Source organism: Neofelis nebulosa, chromosome 9 (genome assembly GCF_028018385.1).
Source record: "Neofelis nebulosa isolate mNeoNeb1 chromosome 9, mNeoNeb1.pri, whole genome shotgun sequence".
NCBI classification, from domain to species: domain Eukaryota; kingdom Metazoa; phylum Chordata; class Mammalia; order Carnivora; family Felidae; genus Neofelis; species Neofelis nebulosa.
This window is the reverse complement of record NC_080790.1, coordinates 23,270,778-23,294,367: the sequence shown is the minus strand read 5'-3', so window position 1 is coordinate 23,294,367 and position 23,590 is coordinate 23,270,778. Positions and strand designations below refer to the sequence as shown.

Genomic DNA, 23,590 nt, shown 5'->3' with positions numbered 1-23,590 from the left:
TTTTATTTTTTTTATTTTTATTTTTTTATTTTTTTTTTTAAATTTTTTTTTAATGTTTTTTATTTATTTTTGGGACAGACAGAGACAGAGCATGAACGGGGGAGGGGCAGAGAGAGAGGGAGACACAGAATCGGAAACAGGCTCCAGGCTCCGAGCCATCAGCCCAGAGCCCGACGCGGGGCTCGAACTCACGGACCGCGAGATCGTGACCTGGCTGAAGTCGGACGCTTAACCGACTGCGCCACCCAGGCGCCCCAGAAGTCTCTTAATTTTAGAGATAGGTTTGAAAATAAGCAGAACAGGATTCTGGAAGTGTCTGCAAAAAGACTGTCCAAACCAAGGTAGTTCAATAATCTGACTTCTTTAAAAAATCATTTAAAAGTTTTATTCATTTATTGAGAGAAAGAGAGAGAGAGAGAGAGAGAGAGAGAGAGAGAGATCGATCATGACCTGAGCTGAAGATGGGTGCTTAACCGACTGAGCCACCCAGGTGCCCCCATCATCTATTTTTGAAAAGATCTATGAAGGGAAATATATTGCTAAAAAAATTGATTATTAGTGGGTATCTTGATTATTAGTGGGTATCTTATTAGTAAACTTACCAACTCTGCACTGTTATCTAGTAGAAAACTTCTATTAATTAGCTAAATCATAAACACAGTATTTACCAAACCTTTGCAAAAGCAAAGGATTTGGGGACTTGACTTCATTTCAACTGAGTTAGGAAATTCTGGTAGGAAGAAGACCTGTGATATACAACATATGCAGAAAATGAGAAACCAATCATCTTTGTTTATCCATAGGATCACATAGAAAAGTAGTCAAGTGTCATAGGGAGCAAAGCTCTCCCAAAAAGGGAAGTACTGTGGCACAGCATCTACTTAACAAACTTTCTTTTAACAGACAAAGAAAAAACAAGGAATCTTTAAAAGTATTACACTTAGAAATTTCAAATACTTTTAGTACTTTCAAAAGTAAACAGAAAAGATTTATAAAAATGTCTTTCACTGAATGTATTTACCAGTTATATTTTAAAGAGCATGAGGACTTGACATATCAAATCATTAAAATAAGCTTTTGCTAATTAATTCATTTATTCAAACACTAAGTGCATGCTGCAGTATGTAAGTTTACAAGGCAATGGATATTTGGGGCTCTTGGGTGGCTTAGTCAATTAAGGGTCTCACTCTAGACTTTGGCTCAGGTCATGATCTCATGGTTCGTGAGTTTGAGCCCTGTGTCAGGCTCTGTGCTTGGGATATCTCTCTCTCTCTCTCTCTCTCTCTCTCTCTCCCCCCCCACCCCCACCCCACCTGTGCCTCCCCTGCATGCGTGTGCACTCACTCTCAAAATAAACATTAAAACAACAACAACAACAAAGCAATGGATATTTAAAAGTCAACAAATCACAATCCCCTCCTTGAAGAGTACAGAATATAGTAGTGGTGGTGGACATTAAAAAAAAAAAAAAAAAGTAAATCTAAATAAACTTTATTTTAAAAATAAGTATGTATTTTTATAATGAAAGCTCAAAGACACACAAAAGGAGATAGAGTTCAATAAACTCTCATTCTCACTATCCTGATTCAGTAATTACCAGGATTCTGCTACATTTGTTTCATTTACTCTCCCTTTTTTCTGATGTATTTTGCTTTTTTTTTAGTAATCTCTACACCCAACGTGGGCCTTGAACTCACAACCAAGATAGAGGTGCACGCTCCTTTGACCGAGCCAGCCAGGCGCCCCAATGCTGATGTATTTTCAAGCCAATCCTAGACATGTCATCTTGCTTCTATATACTTGGGTATGTATTTCTAAAAAATGGACATCCTTCTTACATAGTACTGTTATTATCCTAAGATTTAAACAATGAACAATGACTCCTTGATATCTAACACCCAGTCTATAACTGAATTTTTCCAAGTGTCTCAAAAGTATCCTTTAATACTATGGTCATTTGATTGTTATCTAAAATACATATAAACATATTAAAATGGGATCAAGTATTTCTAGAAAGCTTCAGACAAGTGCCAAAAATTCTGCCAGCATTGTAGTATACTGCAAAATATAAATTAGTTTGAAACACCCTCCTAGAGGGTGAGAAAGGGTTAACAAATCATTAGATTGTTAATTGTGAGATCAAGGTATATAGGCTTCATCTCTCCTACTACTTTCCTTATATAATTAGTTTTAGATCTTCTTTTCCTCAAAAACAAAAAAAGCAGATCTGTGTAAATAAATATTAAAATGTTCAAAAGTTTTAGATTTCATACCTGATGAGCTCGACAAATCAAATCTAAATCATGACGATTCAGAAATTTACTGACTACATCAGCTCCAAAAGTGAAGGAAACACCACGATCATTTTCTCCCCAGCCTTGCACATCCTTATCTGGGTCAGACCACAGCAAATCACAGAGCAAACCTTTAAAGAATAAAAACAAACAATGAAAAAAATAAAGTTTATAAAGTATATCTGTATCACATTTCTTCTCATGCCCTCTTACCCTCTAATAAAGAGTAACAATCACTTGCTTCCTAGTACCCCAGACTATTGAATTTAGCCACTCTTTGCTAGCCCACCCATATAATTTTGCCTGGTTGAAAGCAGCACTTCCCAACTCTTCCCACATACAAGAAATATGTGCATGGCACACTCTAAGCACACAATATATGGAAAAGGCTGTTCCTTCTATACATAGTTACTCCATATGAACAAGCAATTGACCCAGCAGCATTTCCTGAATAGAGAGGCTACTTACACTATTTCTGGGGGCCAATCTATTAAATTAATCCATTTTATTTATCCCTAAGCCAGTAACACACTAAAGCTTTTAAAAAAATCTTTATATTTGGGGCGCCTGGGTGGCGCAGTCGGTTAAGCGTCCGACTTCAGCCAGGTCACGATCTCGCGGTCCGTGAGTTCGAGCCCCGCGTCAGGCTCTGGGCTGATGGCTCGGAGCCTGGAGCCTGTTTCCGATTCTGTGTCTCCCTCTCTCTCTGCCCCTCCCCCGTTCATGCTCTGTCTCTCTCTGTCCCAAAAATAAATTAAAAATGTTGAAAAAAAAAATTAAAAAAAAAAAAATCTTTATATTTGGTAGGGGTAGTATCCCCACTTAATGCTTTTCTCCAGGATTAACTTGGTTACTTTCACATATATATTTCTGAATCAGTTAGTATAATTCTATGAACCCAACTGAGATTTCACTGGAATTGTATCTGATCTAATGATCAATTTGAGGGAAGAAAACATTTTCTATAAAAGCCTGGAGGATTTAAATGAAATATGGATGAACAAAATGAGAACGGATCCTTGGCTTCAGTGTCAGGCATAAGAAGTCAGAGCTAAAAATATTTGAGTATCTTCATCACACTCATAGTAGTATAAATCTTAGGAGGGACTCAAACCACCTTGGGAATGTCAAGTGAGAAGACCAGTAAATGAACTCTGAGGAAGCAAACATTTAATACACAGGCAGAGAAAGGAGAAAGGGGAATGAGCAAAAAGTACTGAGAAGGAATAGTCAAAACAAAAGCAAGAGATTAGAACAGTAGAGATCTCCTGAAAGGGGTAAGAATTATCTAGAAGTAGGAAATGGTTAAGATTCAAGTACAATGAACAAGTAGAGCAGGATAAAAACCTAAAAATGCCTACCTTTTTATAGACTCTTTGGATCTTAAGAGTAGGAAATGTACTTAGTAACCATCTAGTCCAACCCTACTTGATGAATAAACAACTCCCCTTTACAAAATTACCAATATGGAAAAAGACAGTCTCTTCAACAGTGTTCGGAAAACTGGAAAACAGTATGCAGAAGAATGAAACTGGACCACTTTCTTTTACCATACACAAAAATAAATTCAAAATGGATGAAAGACCTAAATGTGAGACAGGAAACCACCAAAATCCTAGAGAACACAGGCAAGCAACCTCTCTGACCTCAGCTGCAGCAACTTCTTACTAAACACGTCACCAGAGGCAAAGGAAACAAAAGCAAAAATGAACCACTGGACTTCATCAACATAAAAAGCACAGCAAATAAACAATCAACGAAACTAAAAGGCAACCTTCAGAATGGGAGAAGATACATGAAAATGACATATCAGATAAAGGGCCAGTATCCAAAACCTATAAAGAACTTATCAAACACCAAAACAACAATCCAGTTAAGAAATGGGCAGAAGACATGAATCGACATTTTTCCAAAGACATACAGATGGCTGACACATGAAAAGATGTTCAACATCACTTACCATCAGGGAAATACAAATTAAAACCACAATGAGATACCACCTCACACCTGTCAGAATGGCTAACATTAACAATACTGGAAACAACAGGTGTTGGCGAAGATGTGGAGAAAGAGGATCTCTTTTGCACTGCTGGTGGGAATGCAAACTGGTGGAGCCACTCTGGAAAACAGTATGAAGGTTCCTCAGAAAGTCAGAAATAGAACTACCCTAAGGTCCAGCAGTTGCACTACGATTTACCCAAAGGACACAAAAATACAGATTCGAAAGGATACATGCATCCCAGTGTTTAAAGCAGCATTATCAATAACAGCCAAAGTATGGAAAGAGCCCAAATATCCATCAATTGATGAATGGATAAAGATGTGGTGTGTATACACATACACACACACACACACACACGAATATTACTCAACCACAGAAAAACCCAGAACCCTGCCATTTGCAATGACATGGATTGAGTTAGAGTATACATGCTAAGTGAAGTAAGTCAGAGAAAGACAAATACCATATGATTCCACTCATATGTGGAATTCAGAGACAAGTGGATAGGTGATGGGCTAGATGGGTGATGGGTATTAAGGAGGGCACTTGCTGTGATGAGCACTGGATGCTGTATGTAAGTGATGAATCACTGAATTCTAATTCTGAAACCAATACTGTACTGTAACTGGAATTTAAATAAAAATTTGAGAAGAAAAAAATTACCAATAAACAATCCTCTCATCAGTAAGCTAAAACATCTTTTTTTATTTACATGACATACTTAATATATCAAGATTTTCTAGACCCCTGTGGCACTCTAGGCAATCCTATTCAAGTTGTTGAGAACTGATGAATACAACATACAAAGGGTGGGTCTGATTACACAAATGATGAGACAACGAATCCAGTAACATAAATTCATTAAAAAAAAAAAAGTCTGGTAGAAACCGAGAGAAAGGACAGTTTTGCTTATGTTAATGCTTTTAATGGTAAGACAGTGTGATATCATAAAAATACATTTAGTTTTTGTTCCTATTCCTGGCATACAGCTCCTAAAACCTTTGGAATTTCCTGAGTGACAGAGGTATCTTTTTATTTTTTAATGTTTAGTTGTTTTTGAGAGAGAGACCACAGGCATGCATGCGTGGAGAAGAGGCAGAGAGAGGGAGACAGAATGTGAAGCAGGCTCTGAGTTGTCAGCGCACAGCCTGAAGCAGGACTTGAACTCACAAGCCATGAGATCGTGACCTGAGCCAAAGTCGGATGCTTAACCAACAGAGCCACCCAGACGACCAGACAGGAGTATCTTTTATTATTCATAAGGAGCCCCTTTCCATCACACCTGAGTGTATGCTAATGAAGTGATCCAGATCCCCTAAAGCACTTCACAATGAGGCAAGTCAACAGCAAGACTAAACATATGATTAGACGACTGGAACTTTCAGCTGTCCCCTCTCTCTGGAGAGGTGGGCTGGAAACTGAGCTCTATAAAAACTCTTGAACAACTGGACTTGGGAAGCTTACAGTTGTTGAACACACTGATGACAAAGGGTGTGGAAGTTGTTCCCCAACCGATATCTCCTAGTTCCTGAGTTGTATCCCTTTATGATAAACTGATAAATACAAGTAAAGCATCTGAGGAAGTGGTTGTGGGAATCCCAGAATTGTGGCTGGGCAGTAGTGTGGGGGCAGTCTTGTGAAATGAAGCCCTTAACCTGTGGAGTCATGGCTAACTTCAGGAATTAGTGTAATTAAATGTTAGACACCTAAGTGTTGGAGAATGGGTTGTGATGTGGAAAAACCATAAACACTGTGTCAGAAAATGCCACCAACAAAGGTATTGATGTTTTAAGCAAACGGTGAACAGAAAAGGAGAATTTTACTGCATTCAATTCACAGGTTATCACAGCATTTTATTTTTTTGCTAAAAAAATTTTTTTAATGTTTATTTATTTTTGAGAGAGAGGGAGGGAGAGAGACAGGGTGTGAGTGGGGAGAGTGGCAGAGACAGGGGGAGACACAGAATCTGAGGCAGGTTCCAGGCTCTGAGCTGTCAGCACAGAGCCCGACATGGAGCTCAAAGTCACAAACTGCAAGATCATGACCCGAGCTGAAGTCGGACACTTAACCGAGTGAGGCACCCAGGTGCCCCATCATAGCATTTTAAGAATATAAATGCCATGATTAGTACACATCTTAGTACATACACTGGCACTCAACTATGAATAATTACCACTAAAAGCCAACAGAAAAGTTAGGCCACTGTGTCCAGAATTTATTTATAAAATTACATGAGGCTCATTTGTTAATCAACAGAGCAATGTATCCTCAAGTGGAACTTAATTTGCTTTTGTTTTGACTTGCTTCACTTACCTAAGAGTTATTCTGAACATCTGAACAGTTAACTTTCATTATTCTTTCACAAATTTTTCACAAACTCACCATGTATCTCTACAGCTTTCTGAGCTCTACAAATGTGAAATATAGAAGATGCAAAAAAATACCAGAAAACTAAATGGTAATTTTTAAAAGGCAACTGTATCCTCAGCTAAGAAAAATTATTATTTTTTAAAGATTTTATTTAAGCAATCCCTACGCCCAAAGTGGGGTTCAAACTCACAACCCAAGATCAAGCGTCACACACTCCATGGACTGAGCCAGCTAGGCACCCCAAGAAAAACTATTTTACTTAAAAAACTTTTGGGGCGCTTGGGTGGCTCAGTCGGTTAAGCGTCCGACTTCGGCTCAGGTCATGATCTCACGGTCTGTGAGTTCCAGCCCCGTGTCAGACTCTGTGCTGACAGCTCAGAGCCTGGAGCCTGTTTCAGATTCTGTGTCTCCCTCTCTCTCTGCCCCTCCCCTGTTCACACTCTGTCTCAAAAATAAATAAACGTTTAAAAAAAAAAAAAAAATTAAAAAACTTTTGGGGCACCTGGGTGGCTCAGTCAGTTTAAGCTTCTGACTTTGGCTCAGATCATGATCTCACAGTTTGTGACTTCGAGCTCCACATCAAGCTCTGTGCTGACAGCTCTGAACCTGGAGCCTACATTGGATTCTGTGTCTCCCTCTCTCTCTGCCCCTCCCCAGCTTGTGTTGTTTCTTTCGAAAAATAAATAAACATTAAAAAATTTTTTAAAACTTTTGATTAATTTTTTAAAAATCCTTAAAAAAACTTTATTTTTTTAACAAAAGTAAATGTTTATTCATTCTTGAGAGAGGGAACAAGACTGGGGGAGGAGCAGAGAGAGAGGGAGACAGAGATCTGAAATGGGCTCTGCGCTGACAGCAGGGTACGTGATGTGGAGCTTGAACTCACGAACCGTGAGATCATGACCTCAGCAGAAGTCAGACACTCAACGAGTGAGCTATTCAGGCATGCCCCCCGCGGCCAATTTATTTATTTTTTTTTAACTAGGCTCCACTCCTAACATTGGACTTGAACTCATGACTCTAACATCAAGAGTCGCATGCCCTAACAACTGAGCCAGCTAGACACCTCTGTTTGACTACTTTTTAACAAGTCCTTGAAGGACATAATCAATGTTGATATGAATGAAGGAATTTAGAATGACAGGAAGATAAAGGGAATCAGTTAACAAGATCTTCTGTGATAACTAAGTTTGAAAGAACCATACTACAGTTAAATATGAAACTTAAAAGTATTGCACCTTGGGAAGTAAGTAGTGGGAAATAAAATATATTACTGCAAGTAATCTGTAGTTAGCTTACTATTGAAAAAGCTCTATTATTTATTACATAAACCAATCTTCAACTAAATATATAGTTAAGTTCAAATATGTCAATATTTTACATAAAACAACTAATTAAACTTCTCTATATACTCAACCTGTATCAGGGACATCAGTGGGTCTCATAATTCTCCGAATCTGCTCCATAGACTGCAGGTCTGGTGACAGTCCTATAAATAAAAGATGGTCAGAGTAATGACATCTAAACAATTTTCACTTAAATAAAGCAACATTTAATCAAAGTAGATTCACTATCTGAAATTAAAAATATGTAATGTGTTCCTTTTAATGTTATCTTCAATATACAGAGTTAGAAATCTTACCATTCTTCTTTCTTTCCAACCATTCTCTGCCTTTCTCCAGGAATATACCCAATTCCAATCCTTCCGACCACTTTTGTCACTTCTCACCACCTAATCTTAAAGATGTTTACTTCCAAGTTTAAGTGCCTCACTGTCCTGTAAGACCTTCCTACATCTCTCTGCAACATGCTCATTATCTTCGTAAAGTGTAATTGTTGATCACAAGGATAAGAAAAAGCACATGAAAACACTTCACAATCTTTAGTACATAAACTATTATTTCTCTTTTATGGATAATCCAAGTACCAACACATAACTTCTTAATTTCTACTTTTAAGTATACTAATGTGCAAGAGCTACAATTTCCTAAATGTTTAGGATCTACTATAAAATACTTCAATTAATATAGTAACATGTTCTATCAGAGAATAAATCATGTTTTTAATGTTTATTTATTTTGAGAGAGAGAGAGGGAGCCCATGTGTTCCCACATGTTGGGGAGGGACAGAGAGAGAGAATTCCAAGCAAGCTTCACACTGTCGTCATGGAGCCTGATGCAGGGCTCAAACTCACAGACCATGAGATCATTACCTGAGCCGAAATCAAGAATCGGGATGCTTAACTGACTGAGCCACCCAGGTGCTCCAAGAATAAATCGCTTTTTACCTCAGGCCTAGACAAGTACATCTATCTTTTCAGCATTTTTCACTTTAATTCTTCCTGCATATTAATAAATAATAATTATAAATAATATTTATATAACTATATAAAACACTAATTTTCTTACAGTATTTTTACTATATTATTTCCATGTACAAAAACCCAATATGGTTATTAAACCATTCAACAAACTACTTTGCTCAGTATTCAAATCTCTATAATCTGATACTCATTATTCCCTATGTGCTTGACATTCTAGTTAGGCTAGTGCTCACACATTCCTTTAACTAGACAAATAAAAAAGACCATCTCAAATTCTTTACACCTCTTCAAAGTCTACTCCATCCTTCTAACTCAGGCTTCCATAAACATGTGTCCAACAATTCTCTCCCTTTCCAGACTGCATAAAAACTATTGCTTCTACAAGTGCTTTGACATAATTAAATCCTTTTCATTAGTCAGTATCTGTTTTGAAATATACTTTATTTTATCTTAACTTTTTGGAAACATGTATTTTATCAATAGGTTTTTAATTTCTTAAGACAGCCAGATAATATACAATCTATATATTTTCATGGCACCTATTCCTGCTTACTTTAAAAGTTATACAGAATAACTTATTCTATCAAAAATTATCTTTAGGATGAAAATGGACATATTACATACAGCCTAGAACTCCTGATATGTGGGACTAATAAACCCAATTTCATTTGGATTCTAATGAAAGGTATTTAATATTGGCAGGAAAGTAATCATGATCTTCTCATTTTGACTGACAGTAGTCGTATCTTTCTATCAAAAATGAAGCAAAGGGAATACGTTATTTCAAATAAAACTCTGGTTATCCTCCTCACATGTGAAATTCTTTAAAGGTAAGTACTCAACTAAACATTCATTTTGTATAAAGCTTCATAAATTTCTAGTTATTAAAAGAGATTTTAGCCATGTTCAGAACAGTTTTAATAATTTGACCTTTTACACAAGCACAGCTATATTTTTCCACAGTGTGCATCCTAGTTACTGTAGGTCTTTTCCAAACAATGGAATGACAGTGAGAAAAACCCATAAAGCAAATTTACTAGTCTACCTCCATGACAACAGAAGATCTTCTCATCCACAATGGCAGCTATAGGCAGACAGTTAAAACAATCGGTGAAGGTCTTCCACAATTTAATATTAAACCTTCGTTTGCCTATAAAAAGAACAAGCAAATAGAAGAAATAAATCTAAAACTGTTTTCATTTGTTATCTCATAGCCACAGGATTATAATTTCAACTTTATTCTTTATACCGCACTTTGTTTTTTCTGTAATGAGTGCTTCTTGTATATTTTTAAAAAGGTAATAAATTTAATGAACATTCAACACCTTCCATAAAGTTAAAAAAACTCGAAAGATTGTGCTAGGTATTTTACAGAACACATATATCAAATCCTTTTGTCTCTTAAGATCACTATAATATAGTCACTTTGAAATAGTCTAACAGACTACTAGTTTATCTGTTCCATTCAATGTGTACATTAGTTGAATACCTAGCCAAATAAGTAAGCAAAAGTGAAAGGGGTACCTCTGGAGATTGTCCATTTTAACTCTAATGCATTGAGTAACACAGCATAAATTTACTGCCAAGAAAGGACAATTTCCAAATGCTTCCATGGTATTCACTTTTGAGTGAATTACAACTTGGCACTACATAAAGTATAAATAGAGACACGAAGGCTATAATTTTCCTATAGTCTAGCATAAAGAGCTACGACAAGAGAAATCTCAAGTGTATGTTCACCTTTTTAGAGTTACTTGATCTTCCTGAATTTGGCAAGAAGTTGCAACAACTAACGCTGGGGAGCGATGAAAGACACAGCACTAATTTCCTATGCTTTTATGCCATAACCTGCCTCTCTGTGAAAAAGTATAACTCAAAGCAGTTTTTACAAGCTGCTCTCATGTACATTAGCTCAACTGATGTCATTTCTATAAACCTTGAGGATACTCAAGCCCATATTTTATTCTTTAAAAACACACCTCTATTCCTCATATAGCTTTAGAAAAGTGGTTATAGTTAGATGTACTACAATCTGCTTCCTGTCTACTGGTCTGATTTGAACAGTTGAAACCATACATTACACCTTAGAAGTAAAAATGCCACGTAAAATCAGATGTAGAATCATTCCTAGTAGAACGCAGCTCCACGAGACTAGAGATGATCTGTCTTGTGCGCTGCTGCATTCCTAGTGTGTAGAGTAGTGCCTGGTATACACACTTCCTCTTGTCAAATTATACAAACCAAGAAGATAGGAGTTTGAATAGGAGTCTACCATATTTAAGGAAGGAAAAAAACAAAAATAGATTCCAATGGAGAATTCACCACCAAAAAACAATAAATTCAATTTGAAAATCGTTGTATTTGGTTCTAAATTGTAATTAACCAAACATGTGTTCTTTCCCATACTCTAACAAAAGCAAAAGACCAATTCAAATGTAGTAATTTGGTAATTACACTTGGAAACATTACTACAAAACAGGAAATCAGTGATTTCTTACCGAAGAAAAAGAGTACAGTAAAATATACCTGAGTAGTTGCTATCCTCATCTCTCTTGTTTTATAGGCACAAATTAAAATTCCAATAATAAACTTAAACTTTGAAAAATTCCATAGAACTTCTCAATATTTTTCCTTCTTTATCTCAAAGTTTATCGATTTTGAGGAAGAGAGAGAGGGAGAAAGAGAGCACTGCATGTGTGCCGGGGAGGGACAGAATCCCAAGTGGGTTCTGCACTAACAGCATGGATGTGGGGCTCAAATTCCCGAAAGGTGAGATCATGACCTGAGCAGACACTGAGTTGGCAGCTTAACCAACTGAGCCACCCAGGCACCCTACAACTTGTGAATATTTCTTGTGACACAGGGCCAATGAAAATTTCCATCTTATCGCAAGAATGCTTAGAGCTAAAATCTTAATAGATACTAGAAAAACAGAGGCTGTTATCTATAGTGACCTCTGTTTCACGTGGATATTTTGCCAAATGAACTGATTAATTACAAGAGGCCCTTTCAGCTGAGTAAGGTGCAGTCAATCTGAAATACCATGATCTTAAGAGATCCCAAAGAACTAGTTTAATTGGTAACATGTTTCCTGGTTTCAGGTTTTTCTTCCATGAAAGATTATTCTTGGTCCTATGCCTGATAAATTATATTAAAAAAAAATGAATCAAAAGAAATCTTTTGAACTGGAAAATTATATTAGGGAATATTAGGGAATTTTCCCATTAATAACAGATACATTTTTATTTTTACTTACATTCATCATAGAATCCATAAATGCGATTGATGCTAGCACACTCATGGTTTCCTCTTAAGAGAAAGAAGTTCTCTGGATATTTTATTTTATAAGCCAATAGCAAACAAATGGTTTCCAAAGACTGCTTTCCTCTATCCACATAATCTCCTAAGAAAAGATAGTTGGCTTCTGGTGGGAAACCTCCATATTCAAATAATCGCAGTAAATCTGTATACTGTCCATGAATATCTCCTGAAAATAGAAAAAGACAATTTTAGAGCATTTGGTTACTGTGGGAAGCAGCTTCAAATGATTCCCAATGTTTACACCCGTATGTAATCCTCTCCCCTTGAATGTGGGCTGGAGCTGGTGACTCGCTTCTAACAAACAGGAGACAGAAAAAGTGGGATGGGCTGTCACTTCTGAAATTAGGTTACAAAAGATCACGAGTTCCAATCTGCTTGTACTCTCTTGCCATCTCTCATTCTTGATGCTGAAGCCAGCTGCCTTATGGAGAAGCACACATGGCAAAGAACTGAAGGAGGCCTCTGGCCAAACACTTATTAGGAACTGAGCTCTCAGTCCATCGGCCCTTAAGGAACCGAATCCTTTCATCATTGAGCCTTGAGATGAATGTAGTCCCAGATCACACCTAGATCACAACCTTGTGAGAGACCCAAAACCAGAGGATCCAGCTAAGCTGTGCCTGGATTCCTGACTCATAGAAACAGTGCGGTGATAAATTCATGCTGTTTTAAGCCATAAAGTTTTGGAGTAATCTGTTATATAACAGATAACTACTACAGTTGCTCTTATTATCTGGTAGTTTAACATTACTTTGTTATACCCAAGAGTGAGACAGCCAGAATTTAGAAATATTCAGTATAACTAATTTCTATTACCCTCCAGTTATTTCTGTATCAAAGCATTTTAAAGAGTATCTTGCAGAGAATTGGAATCATTTTAAAATGTTACAAGTAACTACATTTGCTTCATTTAAATTCATAGAAGAGACTGATCATTTCCACAAAATTCTTCTTTTTCAGATTTTATTTTTAAGTCCTCTCTACACCCAACTTGGGACTCGAACTCACAACTCTGAGATTAAGAGTTGCATGCTCTACCAACTGAGCCAGCCAGGCTCTACTCCACAAAATATCATATTACCTCTTACTTAAAGGTGATATTCTAAGCAAATTAATTTATTCAACAAACATTTACTTAGCTAATATCTTTTACTTGCTAGATACTGTACCAAGAAGCACCAAGCACACGACTTAATAAACACAAGAAAGAGGAGAAAAAGTAAAGAACACACTAAGCATCTGCAGATTACAAGGTATGAATGTGGATCACTAAGAAACATGCAGGACAGTGAAAATTTTTACATATAAAAATAGTCCTTGACTGAGCAAAAGATGATGATTAAGTCCATCATCAAAGTCCATGTAAAGCTATGTCATACACACAAACAGCCACTACCAGTTATCAAACCAAAAGCCAATGATAATTATACCACTTCCCACTGTTATGTGAACTATAAACGCTTTTTGTACAACAATTTTTCTGGCTAAAACAATGTGATCACTCAACCTAAGGTTGTAAATTTTTGTTTTTGGCCAGAAGCCACCATGGATATTGCCATATTGCCACCGAAACTTTAGTTTGTTTGTAACTGGTACACCAAAATGCCCATTTCTCTACATCCTTGACAACAGTGGATTATCAGTTTTTGACTTTTTTTCCCGACATGTCTAGAGTTTAGGATTTGTTTTTAAATTGCATTTCACTGATTACCAGTGAGGCTGAGGATCTTACATTTATTGACCCTTTGAATTTCTTCTAAAATCTGCCTTAAAAAAAAGGTCTTTCTATTGTATTGTCTGTCTTGTTTCTAAGAACTAAAAACTGTGAATAGCAATCTTGTTATCTGATGTATATTAAAAATATTGTCTGTAACTTACTATTTTATGAAAGTTTTGATTTTTATATTTTATGTTATCAAACCTATCCATCTCTCTTATACAAAAATTTTTAAATGTTTTCTCTAGATCACCTTCAATTTAATTAGGGGAGGAAAACTGGTATTCAAAATAGACTGTTTCCAACTTTACCCGATTACATACCACAAATTTTCAGCGGTGCTTCCAATTCCAAAAGAATAGGCTGGCTGAGAAAGATCTCCCGAGACTTAATACATAAGCCTCGAACTTCTGCTTCAGTCATCTGCACAATCTTTCCTGGACGACATCCTCGTACTGTTAGACAATGAATAAAATGGTCAGTTTTTAAAAATGTATCTATAAAATAAATAATCCTTAAAAAAAAAAAAAAAAGTCATGCCCATATTTTGAAGGTCCAGAAAGTCACACAGACAGCAAACTACCAGATACCCTGTAGTGTTCTATGGCTAACAGTAAGGTTATTCTAGTGATCTTTGCCTTTCTATCTTTATTGTTGCTGGTTTCTAATGATGCTCCTCAAGGCTGCTGCCACAGAAATGCAGTCCCTTGTGCTTTCCAGTGGCCAACCTTGCAGCCCAAGGGACCCAAACGATTTTAGGAACAGCACCTTTGAGGATAGCCTACTCTCTCAGTAAAGTCTTGCATTTAGGAAAAGGCCAAAATAGCATCATTAAGAACCAGTGGCTATGAAGAAAGGGAAATGAAACAAAAAGTGGCTGTCAGTAGGTGATTTAGTTTCACACATGTCCCTGGAAAATTATGAACAGTCTTAAGAATTTTAACAATCCCCACCCTCCAACTTCTAATCAAAACAAAATTTAAAAGGTTCCAGATAGCTATTAAATTTTAATGCATTATTATGTCACACAAGGGCACTATATGAAAAACTCTAAAAGCTATTTAGATGGAGGAAAGCATTTTTCCTATGAATGAACAATAAAATCTATCAACTAATAAGTAACTTCTGGAACACAGTAGGGAGGAATGGTACATGAGGAGTTCTTATTTGCCCTATTGAACTGAACTTGAAATCATTTCCTCTCATTACCTTCTCCATTGGCTCTTTCTCTCTAAATATACTGCTTGATCCCATTTAATCTTAACTGAAAAAACATTTATTTTTTATTTTTTAAAAAATATTATTTATTGTCAAGTTAGCTAACATACAGCATATATAGTATACTCTTGGTTTCGGGGGGTAGATTCCTGTGATTCATCACTTATATACAGCACCCAGTGCTCATCCCAACAAGTGCCCTCCTCAATGCCTGTCACCCATTTTCTCCTCTCTCCTGCCCCCTCCCCTATCAACCCTCAGTTTGTTCTCTGTATTTAAGAGTCTCTTATGGGTTTGCCTCCCTCTCTGCTTAAACTAATTTTCCCCCTCCCTTCCCCTATGGTCTTCTATTAAGTTTCTCAAATTCCACCTATGAGTGAAAACATCGTATGTGTCTTTCTCTGACTGACTTATTTCACTTAGCAGAATACCCTCCAATTCCATCCATGTTGTTGCAAATGGCAGGATTTCATTTTTTTTTTTTTTTTTTTTTTTTGCCAAGTATTCATTCTGTATATACAAACCACATCTTCTTTATCCATTCGTCAGTTGATGTACATTTGGGCTCTTTCCATGATTTGTCTACTGTTGAAAGAGCGGCTATAAAAATTGGGGCACAAGTGCCCTTATGAATCAGCACTCCTCTGGCCTTCGGATAAATTGCTACTAGTGTTATTGCTGGGTTGTAGGGAAGTTCTATTTTTAATTTTTTGAGGAATCTCCACACTGTTTTCCAGAGCGGCTGCACCAGTTTGCATTCCCATCAACAGAGCAAAGGCTGAGAAGGTATTTAAAAAAAGAAAGCAGACTGTATCTCTACATACCCTTACTATTTCCCATTTACAATTAAGTCCACACATTTCTTGTTAAAGACTATGTTTCTTTTGTCAGGTTCAGAGGTTTAAAAAAAAAAAAAAAAAAAAAAGGCCCCCACATGCAAAAGTCAATCCATGTATACGTAACATTAATATAGTAATATCTAAGTAACAGAAAAGACAGACTCTGTTGAAATGTGCTTTAGTAAATATGACTGTTAATAAGATCACCCCTGAAATTCAAAACATCATCAGAACTGCTTTTATTTTAGGAACTTTATCATAGCTTCTACATTAGTACTAGCTCATAATCATCAATTACCTACTTCCCATGGATATGTGGATTTTTCTAAGACCAAAAAGGGCATCTTACTTGTATTTTCCAGTAAGTATCTACAATACTAGCTTAGATGCAATTCTCTGTAAAATTCTTAATCTTGGCATTAAGTCTTAACTGCATGGGAAATGATATTTGCAAAATACAGTTTTACCATCAGTGCATCAAGTACCTGTCTACTTTCTTGAAGGGAAAAAGTTATTTTTCTTGAAGGATTAAAGATCTCTTGTTGCTTTCAGATGACAAATACTCACCTAAAAATAATTATTTAAAGATAACAGCAATGGACAACACAAACAAAAGTTGGATCTTAGAAAAGTTCCTACAATTTTTGTTATGATTCTGTAGTAATAAAACACTTTAAGTTACCAACACTTGGTTGTAACTTGATGACAATCATTAAAACTAGTGTGTGTCACTCTGACATGTCAATTTAAAGCATCTAAGTTACAGTGGTGAATATTTTATCTCATATTTGTTTTATTTTCTCTGTAAATTATGTGTTTAATTTCGACCTCCCAAGTAATTTAGGTTACACTACGGTGTACTTTGACTAATATTTTTACAGAGCTAAAAACGCTTCAATTTAGAAGTCATGCTAATCCATAAAACTAAAAATTTACCAAAACAAAAACACACATGAAATATCATTGATTTTTAAGGTGCATGGTTTTCCCCAATTAATTTTTAAGTTCAGAAATACTTTGCAATCAATAATTTCTTACAATTTTATTTTATTATTTTTTTTTTTAATTTTTTTTTTTTCAACATTTTTAAATTTATTTTTGGGACAGAGAGAGACAGAGCATGAACGGGGGAGGGGCAGAGAGAGAGGGAGACACAGAATCGGAAACAGGCTCCAGGCTCCGAGCCATCAGCCCAGAGCCTGACGCGGGGCTCGAACTCACGGACCGCGAGATCGTGACCTGGCTGAAGTCGGACGCTTAACCGACTGCGCCACCCAGGCGCCCCAATAATTTCTTACAATTTTAATTGGCAGTTGCTTTTTGCCTCTTAGTGGCATATAAAACAATGGAGCATTGCATAATCAAATCACTTCTAAGAGTTGATGAAATGCAGTTAGAGAAACTAAACGTTCTTCTAAAGGTTAAGCATTTGACAAATGACCAAATCTTAGGAATAAATTATCCAAATATTTGGAAAAAGATGATAGATGGCTCAGGGCAATTTCAGCTGTCTTGTCAATTCAAAAGTCCTGCTCCCTCATGTACTCCTGCCAGTATGTACACCCAAATATCCAAGAGCATTTCAAATTTCTCAGTCATCTGAAAACAGGGAGTAAATCAAGGCAACCTATTAACAAAGAAGAACTAGTTCACTGCCACAATATCCGTGAGGGGTTCCAGAATTTGGGTATATGAGCTTAGATACAAGCACCTAGCTAGATTATGAAGATACTAAAAATCTGCACAATTTATAATTCATTAGGTGCAAAGCAATTTCACATCAATCATCTCATTTAATCCTTTTGATGTCCCAAGAATTAGAAAGGGAAGCTATTATCCACACTATACAACAACAGAAAAATTTAAAAAACTTGAAAATCAGGGAGCCCAGGTTTATAAAACTAGAATGAGTAAAAAGCAGCAGAGAAGAATTTAGAACCAGTCTTCTAACTCAACACACTCCCCCCTCTACTACCACAAAAAAATTCTTAGTCAAAAGTTTCCCAGAAAAAAATTTAGCAGCCAATAATTGTAAACCAGGTAAATACGCCATTATAGGAAATATCTACCATGCTGTTGCTGTTTAGAAAATATTTTGAGGTATCACACATATATACAGTAAAGTACACTAACATTATGGGCATTTACTCAATAAATTTAAAAATTTTAATGTTTATTTCTTATTGAGGTGGGGGGGAGGGGCAGAGAGAGGGAGTCACAGAATCCAAAGCAGACTCTAGGCTCTGAGGTGTCAGCACAGAGACTGGATGCAGGGCTTGAACTCACCAGCTGTGAGATCATGACCTGAGCCGAAGTGTGAGGCTTAACCGACTGAGCCACCCAGGTGCCCCAAATTTTAACTATGTATACACCTAAATAATCACATTCACATCAAGATACAGAATACTTCCAGCAACCCTGAAGGCTCCTTTACACCCTCAACCATTCAATAATAATGCCGAAGGTTACTATTTTTATTTCTTTCAGTATGATTAATCTGACTCGTTATTGAATTCTGGATAAATAGAAATATACAGTATACATACTCTTTTGCTCATTCTTCTGTGAAATCTATCCATGTTACTGTGTTCAGCAATGTTTATCTCCTCTAAACATATTTCCTTATGTCTCCTTCTAGACGCTTTACTATTTTAGCCTATCTCATTCAATAATCCATTGATTTAGCACTATTTATTGTAAAGACCATCCTTTCTCCACAGAACTGCAGGGGGAGATGTGTAGAAAAATCAGGTTGACCATACATGAATGGATCCATTTCTGGACACTCCATATAGTCCATTAATCTGTTTATTTTTACAGCAGTACTACATTGTCTTAATTACTGTAGCTTTTTAAAAGAAACTTTATTTTGAGAGACAGAGACAGAGCGTGCGCGCACCATGTGTGTGCATGTGAACAACTGGGAGAGGGTGAAGAGAGAGAGAATCCCAAGCAGGCTCCACGCTCAGCATGGTGGTGGTGGTGGGGGGGCTCAACTTCACCACCATGAGATCACCTGAGTTGACCTGAACCCATATCAAGACTTGGATGTTTAACGGACTGAGTCACCCAGACGCCCCCACTGTTGTTTTTTTTATAAAGTTATCTCATAATATAAGCATTCCAACTTTGTTAAGATTGCCTTTGCTAATCTAGGTCCTTTTGCATTTTCAAATATGTTTTAAAATTGGCTTGTCTATTTCTCCTCAGCCTCAGCTTGTGGGAGTTTTAACTGGGAATTAATATATCCAGGGAGAATGTACCTTAGTAATTTTCAGTCTTCCATAAACATGGTATCTCTTTTATTTCAGTTGTCATGTGTTTCTCTCACCAATGTTTTGTAGTGTTTAAGGGGCAGTCCTGCACATTTTCATTAAATTGAATTGAAGGGGTGCTGCTTTGTAAATGTGTTTTCTTATTTCATTTTCTAATTATTTGATGTTAAGTGTAATTGATTTATGAATAGTGACTTTGTTTCCTAGTCTAACAGTTTGACGATCCCTTCGGATTTACCAAGTATACAACCATATCATCTGTGAAGACTTTTACTACTTCTTTCCCAATCTTTGTATCTTTTATTTTTCTTCTTCATTGAATTGACTAGGACCTCCAAGACAATGCTGAAGAAAAGTGTGCTAAAGGTTTTCCTTGTCCTGTTCCTGAACTAAGAGAAAAAAAAGCATTCAATATTTCTCACCACCATTATGATAGCTATAGTTTTGTACATACTCAGTTTGCTAAGAATTTTTATCATGAAGGATGTTAAAATTTATTAAATACTGTATCTCATCCGTTGAGATAATAATCCCCCTCCACCTTATTCTGTTAATATGATTTATATCGATTGAGTGTTCCTTGGATTCCTAGAATAAACCCCACCACATTATGACATTTATCTTTCTTATTCAATTTGCTAATAATTTGCTCATGATTTCTGTGGCTATATTCATGAGCGATACTGGTCGGTAATTGCCTTTCTTTGATAGTTGTCAGATTTAAGTATTAGGGTTGTGCTGGCTTCAAAGAACAAGTTGGGAAGTGTTCTCTCTTTTTCTGCTTTCAACAAACTTGGCCTAATTTCTTTTTTAAATATTTAAGTCACCAGCAAAACCAAATGGGCTTGGAATTTTTTTTGAGAAGTATTCCAACTACAAATTCATTTTCTTTAACATACATAAGACTATTCAGATTTTCTATTCCTTTTTATCAGTATTGTCAAGATTAGTTTTTCATCTAAATTATAAAAGTTATTAGCACTAAGTTATTTATAAAATCTTAACTTCCTTTAAAATACATATACATAACTTTTCTCTGACCCATTTAAGAACAGACTGTATTCTGGGTGGCTCAGTTGGTTAAGTGTTCAACTCTTCATTTCACCTCAGGTCACGATTTCGTAGTTGTGAGACAGAGCTCCGCATCGGGTTCTGTGTTGACAACATGGAGCCTGCTTGGGATTCTCTCTCTCTTTCTCTCTACCCTTCCCCACCCTCAAAATAAATAAACTTAAAAAAAAAAAAAAAAGATAGCACAGTATAAATTATCAGATCCAGGGAATTTAACGGATATAAATCTTTAATGTGAAGAATATACTACAATTTTAATAATTGTCTCAATCATGTCCTTTATAGCACATTCTTCTCCTCTAGTACAGAATCCCAGCCAGGATTACATTATTGCTTTTGTTTGTTCCATCTCGTTAGTCTCCATTACTAGTCACATCTCCTGTATCTTTTTTGATAATTTGTTTTCTATTTCTTACATTATCAGTCTTTCTGGGGATTATCAATTTTATTAATCTTACCAACAATTTCTTTTTTAAACAATTTTAATTCACTTTATTTTTCTTGTATAAAACTATATTGTGGCCGTAGGTGGAGCCTGAGCCCTCTGCATGGAAACTGTGGTGTGGGTCTTTACGAAATGGTCAGTGAATTCTTGATAGGAGATTTGGCGAACACAGTCTCTTTCCAAAGGTCAGGGATGAGATAAATGTTAAACCTTGGAAATGGCATCAGAAGTGGCCTTGGCGAAGTTGCCCAGGGTGGCAGTGCAGCCCCTGGCCAAGGTGTAGCAATCATCAATACCAGCTATCACCAGTAGCTTCTTGGGCACGGGCTGAGACAATGCCAGTGCCTCTGGAAGCAGGGATGAGGAGCACCAGCACAAAGCCACAACAGCCAGTCACCTTGCATGGGACAGTATGGGCTTGCCAATCTTGTTTCCCCAGTAGCCTCACTGCCTGGGGACAATGAGAAACTTGGCCAGAATGATGGCTCCATGGATGGCAGTGGCTACCTCCTTGGAGCACTTAACACTCAGACCGATGTGCCCGCTGTAATCTCTGATGACAACAAATGCTTTGAACCTGGTCCACTGGCTAGCATGAATCTGCTTCTTGCACAGGTATAATCTTCAAAACCTCATTCTTGAAGGATGACCCCAGGAAGAAGTCAATCATCTCAGATTCTTTTTATGGGCAGGGAGGAGACAGGTGTCCTCTAGACTTGATCTTCATGTCGTTGACCACCAGGTGGCCCAGCCTAGTGGCAGCCTTGTCCTTGGCTTTGCCTCCGTGAGCTCCACAGCTCCTGTTCTGACCCCGGCTATGGCCCTGGCCCCAGATGCTGCTGCTGAAACCTCTGTGGAAGCCGCCATGGCCTCCCATTCCAGGGTCCCTGGGCCCTCCCACAGCACTGGTGTCATCTGTTATTTGGAGTCTTCCCAGAGAAGAAGCTTCAACATTTTCATTTTAAAAAATCATACATTTGATTTTTATTTGATTTCGGCTCTCATCTTTATTATATCTTTCCTTATTCTTCTACTGTCCTGAAATAAAAATTTAATGTTCAGCCTTCCCCCCCTCCCCACCAATATATATTATATGTATTTTTAATTTTTTTTTTCAACGTTTTTTATTTATTTTTGGGACAGAGAGAGACAGAGCATGAACGGGGGAGGGGCAGTGAGAGAGGGAGACATAGAATCGGAAACATATGTATTTTTAAAGCTATACATATCCCTGTAAGCATTGCTTCTTGCTGCAATTGCACAAGTTTGACATGTATTTTTATTATTATTCAGGTCAACACATTTTATAATTTTCACTGCTATTTCTTCAGTAGCAGTAAAATATGTAAAAGTACACTGCTTATTTCTAAGTATTTGAGAATTTTCTAGTTACATGCTATTGATTTCTAGTTTATCATTACTGAAATCAGAGAACCTGAGATCTCATTTCTTTTAAATTTACTGAGAATTGCTTTTTGGTACTGCATATTGCATACTTTAGTAAATGTTCCATACATATTTGAAAAGTGTGTATATCCTGTAGTTGTTGAGTAAAGTGTTGTGTGTGTCACTTAGGTCAAATTTACTGTGTTGTTTAAATCTTCTAGATCCTTAATTTTTTCTTTGTTCTATTAGTTACTGAGAAAGGTACGTTAATCTATATAGTGTGGTTTTGTCTATTTTAACCTTTTGGTTCTATCAAGTTTTCCTTTTTGTGTTTTAGACCTATAATATTAGATACCTAAAAATTTTAAGATTATTGTCTCTTCCTGTGGCATTCATCCTTTTAACATTATGCAATGCCCTTCTTTACCTCTAGTGATACTTCCTGCCTTATATACTATTTCTGATGTATACATCCAACCAGGTTTCTTCTGGTTAATGTGTGTATGATGCAGTTCTCCCATTCTGGTGCTTACTCCTCTACCTTTGCCCTTAAATTTAATTGGGGCGCCTGGGTGGCGCAGTCGGTTAAGCGTCCGACTTCAGCCAGGTCACGATCTCGCGGTCCGTGAGTTCGAGCCCCGCGTCGGGCTCTGGGCTGATGGCCCAGAGCCTGGAGCCTGCTTCCGATTCTGTGTCTCCCTCTCTCTCTGCTCCTCCCCCGTTCATGCTCTGTCTCTCTCTCTCTGTCTCAAAAATAAATAAACGTTAAAAAAAAAAAAAAATTTAAAATATGTTGGGGCGCCTGGGTGGCGCAGTCGGTTAAGCGTCCGACTTCAGCCAGGTCACGATCTCGCGGTCTGTGAGTTCGAGCCCCGCGTCGGGCTCTGGGCTGATGGCTCGGAGCCTGGAGCCTGTTTCCGATTCTGTGTCTCCCTCTCTCTCTGCCCCTCCCCCGTTCATGCTATGTCTCTCTCTGTCCCAAAAATAAATAAAAACCGTTGAAAAAAAAAAAAATTTAAAATATGTTCCTTGTATACAGTATAGTTAGGTCTTCTGAACTTTGTCTTGAGTGTTTACTCCTTTCACATTTACTATAATTATGGACAAATCCTGTCATTTGCTTTGTTTGTATCACATGTTCCTCATTCCTTTATTCCTCTTTTCTTGTGTTTCTTTGGAACAATTATCTTTTATTACTCCATTTTCTCCTCTGTTATCTTTTTAGTTATATATTCTTTTTCTTTTGGTAGTTACTCTAGAAATAACAAATGCACTTTTTAGCCTTTTGTTCTACAGTTGTCATATACTGCTTCCACATAGTTTAAACCC

The 23,590-nt window shown here is 36.9% G+C and overlaps 1 protein-coding gene and 1 pseudogene across 2 annotated transcripts in view; both read right to left on the bottom strand.

Moving 5' to 3' along the window:
• Positions 1 to 23,590, bottom strand: part of PPP1CB (protein phosphatase 1 catalytic subunit beta) — a 43,914-nt gene that overhangs the window by 5,616 nt on the left and 14,708 nt on the right. For both annotated transcript variants that reach the window (XM_058682914.1, XM_058682915.1), the window contains 5 exons: positions 14,351 to 14,482; positions 12,246 to 12,476; positions 10,035 to 10,139; positions 8,084 to 8,155; positions 2,274 to 2,425 (listed from right to left, as the gene is read on the bottom strand). In XM_058682914.1, the coding sequence (XP_058538897.1) occupies positions 2,274 to 2,425; positions 8,084 to 8,155; positions 10,035 to 10,139; positions 12,246 to 12,476; positions 14,351 to 14,482 (692 nt within the window). The remainder of the gene's footprint in view (positions 1 to 2,273; positions 2,426 to 8,083; positions 8,156 to 10,034; positions 10,140 to 12,245; positions 12,477 to 14,350; positions 14,483 to 23,590) is intronic.
• LOC131486128 (small ribosomal subunit protein uS5-like) lies at positions 17,375 to 21,836 on the bottom strand (annotated as a pseudogene).